The following is a 6,739-nucleotide window of genomic DNA, read 5'->3' on the forward strand; positions in this document are numbered from 1 at the left end:
CCAATGCTTTGCCATTTGGAACAAATATTCCACTCATATGGTTGGGATAGCACTGGCGCAATGAATAGAGTTTGATTTTAAACTTTAATAATAATGACCGAGAAAAGAAAAGGATGCCCATTAGGAGCTGATGGAAGAAGAAGGAATACCAATGGATTGTCCAATGAAAATGGAAATGATAGGTTAGAAGTTTAATGAGAAGAGCAATTAATAGGTAGGTTACACATGTTTTATGATAGGATTGGAACTGCAGAATAAATATTTTCCCCCACAAAGTTCATTCAAAGGAATACATAATCCTCCCCCACCCCAACAAAATTCATTCAAAGAGATACTATTATCTGGGCCACAGGGAGATGTGACCAACAAAAAGAATATTAATCAAATTGTTGCTAAGGAGTCTACTTAGTCTATGATGAATGGTTTTATGCAATACCAATAAAGATTTACCTCTATTACCTTCTCACTTGTAAAAACCTGATATTAATCCATACTTCTCTAGCTTTGTGAGATGTTAATTATTTAGACCTTACTGGCACTACAGGCCCTTGTTTTTCTCACAATTGTGAATTTCGCTTAGCTTATCAAATTTGGTGGCTGTCACCTTCCATATGTACGTACGTTCGTTCGTACATGCATACATACATACATAATCATTTGGATAGTCCTAAATCCAGTGACATATTGCTCCTCTCAATGCACGATGTACTAGTTCACTTTATTCTTTACCAGCCAGTTCCACTCTGGATTAAAGCTTCATCACGCTCTGTTGTTATCTAATGCTGCCGTTACATCTTTAGGCTTAAATTTCTTCGTTCCCAAAAGTACCAAATGCTAACAGTTGTCTTGTGGCAAGACCCAAGGCTAACATGTTCTTGTGAGGGGCTCTTTTTTTTTTATGCACGCACACACACAGACACACACACACACACGCACACAGAGAGAGAGAGAGAGAGAGAGAGCGAGCGAGCTCAATATGCAACAAAAACTGCATTTACTTTTTTTTTTGAGCAAAAAAAAAAAAAAGCTTCACATACTACAAAGCCACCTCCCATTTCCCCAAGCCATGAAATAAGCCTTCCTGCAGTCACGCACGTACTAAACTTTTTACTGCATGAGGCAATGACATGGAGGAACGCTGACCGTTCCTAAAAGTCACTGGCCATATTACTTTCCCTTGTATTTAAACTATACGAGATCAAAACAAAGGTGAGATTTCATCCTTTCCTCCACCACACACATGCCTCAGGATTTGGACTGGTCTCCTGAACCCAGACCATCTAATAATTTCTCCTGGGAAAGACGGGTGGAAGAAAGTTCCCCATGCACAAGAGCAGCACCCATGGAGAGAAATATACAATGAGAGAGGCTACAGCCCAAGGCCGCATCTGAAGGACGATATACGTAGAATGGATTAAGGGTTGCAATGACGGAGAAATCTCCCACAACACAATTAAATGTTCCAAAGGGAGAAGTATATGCCTCCCCCAACAAAAAAACCCTTGGGTATGAACACATGCGCTGCCCACCAAACCAAAACCCTAATGACCCAAAAAGATAAGCCATCTATATGTTCTATGAGAAAGATGGATGAAGCAGAAAAACACTTACGGAGTCCATGCACCCAGCATGAACTCTACTCCCTCCCCCCTCTCTAATTAACCACTTGATCCCAAAGGAAACAAAGGGCAAACAGGCCAGGAGTTTAATTAGTGATTGCTCGCTCGTTGATCTACTTTGTTATAGCCGGAATGCAGCTCGAGCTCCTTGTGATGCCGCCCCTCTTCACGCTCCCCCTTTCCGTAGGGCTCCTAGACTTGGCCGTGGCCCCTGTTCCATCCAACCTCGATTTCCTCAGGATTTCCCTCATCGCCTCGGCCTGGAAGAGAACGGGATGCGTCCTTCCAATTCTGTTGAACCTCACACACACACTCATGTGGGTGTTGAGAGCTTCATCTAGCCTCCCCCCATTCTTTTCCACCTCCTCCTTCACGGCCTCCGAGCACAGCCCACATATCCACTTGCCGGAGAACTTCTCTCGGACACGGCGGATGTACTCAGGAGTGCACTCCTCGGACATGCCGCAGCACTCGCACTTGGCATCTTCCACTTCAGAGATGGGTGGAAGCTTGGTGTCTATTCCCTCTTTGCTTAGCTCAAAGGAGAGGTCAGAGATCGCCCTCTGAAGCCCCTCCATCGAGATCCTCCGGGGCTTCTGAGGCTTGTCAAAGCTTTTCCTTGTGTAGGAAGCAATGAGCGTTCCTCCTCCATTTAGTGCCATGGCAGACAAATGACTTTGAGCCAAGAAAATGATTTAAGGATACTCAGATGCCAGCAACAAGGAAACCTGAGAGAATCGGAGAACCAATTTGAGTTTGTAGGATAGGATAGCAAAGGAATCTAGCTCTACTAATCAAGACATGAGATCAACCTTGGTTTCAATGTGAGGGAAGAAGGCCACCCTCTGGAACCTTATTTATAGTAGTCACCTTTTCATTTTAAGTACGTTCTTGTGGACCACAGCCTCCCTCCATCGCGTGATCAAATTCAAAAAGAAAACACCTGAAAATCCTAGATTTTTCGTGAAGGTCTATGAAAAGAACATTAGTTTTTTGAAGGTCATGATAATTATACAGATGATGTTTAATAGAAAGAACCATTGGCGACTCGCTTTGTGAATGGCTATGATCACACGCCCATGGAACAATTAATAGGCCTTAACCTTTTGGCAGATTGCATGCAGCATTTCGCATGCACGTGAAATTTGATGTCATGACCTGGTGTTAGCCGATGTGCACCACTACATCTTCTCAACTTAATTACGAGATCACGAACCCCTTCGCTGAACCATAAGAATGGCTTGCAAATGGATAGCAACAGCATGGCTTGTAGCCTTTTAATATTTAATACAATGGATTAGGGGCTTCTTATTTGTTTTCAATACAATGGATTAGGGGCTTCTTATTTGTTTTCTCCAGAAGAATACGGAAACAAACAACACAAAATGAGTGGTGTATTTCCTTTCGAGCAAAGAGTGGACTATGTTTCAACTGGTTTTTTCCTTCAAAGCAAAATATTTTATACACTATCTACAAATTTGTATTAATTACCATAAAACAAGAGCAAATTGTGAATATCTCTATAGATACGGTCGCCTGATATCATGCCTAAGTATAATTGTTCTTATTGTTTTAGAGGTGAAAAATGGATATGTTAACCAGGATTATTTTTTAAGAAAATTAAAGGACTGATAACGACAAGAGTAATGCTATTAGTCATGTAAGTACCAACTTGCACTTAACAATAATTACATAAAGTTAGATTAATATACTTCAGATTGATGCAAAAGGTTTCACGTGTGGAAGTACAAGGGCCATGTATCCTTAGCTCTTCATCATATCCATATGGTGGATGCAGAATTGCATGGTGACATGGTTCTCTCACCGCCCAGGGATATTCGCATCTTGTAAAAAGAGAAGCGATCACGAGAAGCCTGATAGATGACACACACACACACACACACACGATCACGAGAAGCCTGATAGATGACACACACACACACACACACACACACACAGAGAGAGAGAGAGAGAGAGAGAGAGAGAGAGAGAGGCGAGCAATCACAAGAAACCTAAGAAAACGAGCCTTTGCACTGAACCTGGACTTCATGGGCGATGGTGGAAAGTGTCAATCTGCCTTTTGAGTAGGTTACCATTATACCCGTTGCTTGAAAGCATGGTGTTCTTTTCACTGGAGAGGTGAGTAAAAGGTTTTTGGTAATTTGCTTATCCTCTCTTTACAATGCTTGGAAGAGTTTAAGCTGTGTTTCTATAAAAGAATGCTTTAATTGGGTTCCATTTCGTTTAGCTTATTTTGTTCTGGCTGTGTTTCCATTGATGAGATGAAAAGCTTGATCGGTAGGCATGGTCACATGTTTAGGTACGTATGAACCTTTCCGGTAGTTATTCCCGGAAAAACGAAAGAAAAGAAAAGAAGCCCACAGTCACATTGAGCAAACAATGGTTCATATGGACTCTCTGGTTTGAATTGGGCTCCCACCATTTAAAGGGTAGGAGCATGTCATCCATCTGACCCCATCTTGGATCGAGTTAGATGCAGCTTGACCTTTTTCCAACTCAAATTTTGGATCTCAGATTTAGCTCAAGTCTAACACATGTAGCTGATTGATCAGATTTGGTTTAAGCTGAAATCTACGGGTTAAACCAACTATGCACTAGTTTGTCTTGGGTCTCTCATCAGTTCACTACAAAAGAAAGGATATCTCCCGGCACTTTTTTTGGTCTCTCCCGACGCTTTTAAGCGTCGGCGAATTTCCAGCCACGCATCGCAAAGCGTGGGTCAGACGTCGGGCAGGTGGGCGTGGGTCGGGTTTAACCCGACGCGTCAAAAAAGCGTCGTCGCTCTATGCCGACGCTTTTAAGCGTCGTTCATTTTATACAAACCCGACGCATAAAAGCGTCGGCGTACTTGAACCGACGCTTCCCACCGTATTTGTGTTGGACTATGCCGACGCTTTTAAGCGTCATTCATTTTATACAAACCCGACGTTTAAAAGCGTCAGCGTACTTCAACCCACGCTTCCCACCGTATTTTGTGTTTGACTATGCCGACGCTTTTAAGCGTCGTTCATTTTATACAAATCCGACGCTTAAAAGCGTCGGCGTACTTCAACCCACGCTTCCCACCGTATTTTGTTTTGGACTATGCCGACGCTTAAAAGCGTTGGTTTATGCTACTTGAGCGACGCAATAAAGCGTCGTTAAACATCAAACCTATGGGTTGCGAACTTCTGGTAGTTGTGAACTTGAGGTTTGCTTTCTCTGTCTCTATATTGAAGACCACCAGCATCTTCACCATCCAAGGCTGATGGGTTAGAACGAGGAACTCGTTGCAGTCCTCCAGACAGGTGGGCATGCTGTATTTTCATCCAGACCAAAAAGATTTCTAGAAACAAGTGGATCAGTTCTTCTTTGAGTATTTCAATTTGAACAGGGTGTCCTATAATTGCTTTGCCATTCAATCTGCTCATCAGAGAAACCAGAGGAACATGCTCACCTTGATAACTTGCTTGAACCTTCAAATCCACATCAAACAGCATAGGCCTCGTCCTGTCACTGAGACGAGCAGCATAAACTGTCTCATAACACTCGTCAGAATCTTCCTGGTATGCCCTACGAGCCACATGATATGGGCCTCCAGATTTCCAGACTGATGGGGAAATCATATGAGAATCATTGTCAGAATCTTTGAAGCTAATGTGACTTCTCCCACGATCTCTAGCTGCTTTCAGAACAGAGGAATATCTTCGATTACCATACCCAGTCAATTCTGCACCACCCACATCCTTACCAATCAAATCAACTTCATCACGAGCATAGTTAAACCTCATACATGAATCAACATAAATTACATAAATTACATAAATTACACTAGTCATCAGATCGCACTATTTCTCCAAATCAACATAAATTACATGGTTCATAGATATATTATATAAAGTATCATTTGGTTGAAGAGACATAGTTTGCCAAGAAGCACATCCATCATGGAGGCTAGACATGGAAAAGCAAGCACGTGTTACCTTAAAAACTAAGATTTACCAACAATCAGTGCAGCAGTAGCTCTGTTCCACTGCTTCCAACACTAATTATAACAAGGTATGCATTTCTACACCACTGGGATTAGTAAGATAGAACAAGAAGTTCAGTACAGATGACACAAAACATTTAGTCTACGAATACATAAACCATCAAAGTAGCTTCCAAAAATTCCTGTGGCTTACTTCCACAGCTTACTTCCACTGCAACACCCCCCATTCTTACTTCCACAGCTTAACAGACTTGTCATGGCTAGCAGAGGCCACCATTCCTGTGGCTTGTGACTGTGCCAATGCTGCAATAAGACCTTCGTGTGCCTGGACCGTCATGGTTTGGTTCTCTATCACATTCCACAGCTCCAAAGACTGCAAGAATTGAAAGAATACAGAACAAAAATTAGCAAAAGCACACAATCAAGTAAAATGCAAACGATCAAGATTGCTGGCCAGCAAAATAGAACCACAAGAATGATCTATCAGGTTTCTCATGTATGACAAGTAGCCCTGCTAACCATCGAAGAAGAACAAGAGGAAGAAAAGCAAAATCTACAGTTTACTTTCATGAAGAAGATGTATTCCAGTTACCTCATCTAGATCGTGGGAGTCAAGTCGTCCAGCCGGACTGCCTGTCCTGAAACCATGTTCCTGTCAAGTCAATATAGAACATACTAATTAAAGTCCTTTCCAAGATCTATACCCGATCATACTGCAACAACCGCCGCTGTTTTTTTAGTACCAAAAGCCTGCCTAATATTTTCAATAACTGCGGCTCCCAGTCCAACATGTAAAGCAGAAGAAAGCATACCTTCCTTCCGGCCGAGCAAACAGTAGGATTACCCAATACAAATTGTTCCCATTATCTAAAGTTTCAGAGAATGAAATCAAAGTTTACCCAGCAAATATTTGCATGTTGCCAGTGAATCATGCACAAGAAAGGATGACCATCTTACTGTTCAATTATGAAGCACCATGGTTACAATTCCAAACATTATAGCAACATCTCTATCATTCTTGAATCACACATAAGTTTAGCCTGCATCTATAATACAGATTCCTCCACAAATGCAGCATCGAGAGCTGTGTACAGAGACATGTACAGACTCAATGATACTGGACTTGGGT

The 6,739-nt window shown here is 42.1% G+C and overlaps 1 protein-coding gene and 1 long non-coding RNA gene across 2 annotated transcripts; both read right to left on the reverse strand.

Moving 5' to 3' along the window:
- Positions 1–977: 977 nt before the first annotated feature.
- LOC103710281 lies at positions 978–2,442 on the reverse strand. Its single transcript, XM_008795945.3, has one exon. The coding sequence runs from the start codon at positions 2,279–2,281 to the stop codon at positions 1,733–1,735; it is 549 nt and encodes a 182-aa protein (XP_008794167.1). The 5' UTR covers positions 2,282–2,442; the 3' UTR covers positions 978–1,732.
- Positions 2,443–5,924: 3,482 nt separating this feature from the next.
- Positions 5,925–6,358, reverse strand: LOC120111944. The gene is made up of 2 exons (XR_005513454.1): positions 6,203–6,358; positions 5,925–5,983 (listed from the first exon to the last, which is right to left on the reverse strand). It is a non-coding gene; the product is annotated as an uncharacterized LOC120111944 (long non-coding RNA).
- Between the last annotated feature and the right edge of the window lie 381 nt (positions 6,359–6,739).

This window comes from Phoenix dactylifera, chromosome 9, assembly GCF_009389715.1.
Source record: "Phoenix dactylifera cultivar Barhee BC4 chromosome 9, palm_55x_up_171113_PBpolish2nd_filt_p, whole genome shotgun sequence".
Taxonomy (NCBI): Eukaryota; Viridiplantae; Streptophyta; class Magnoliopsida; order Arecales; family Arecaceae; genus Phoenix; species Phoenix dactylifera.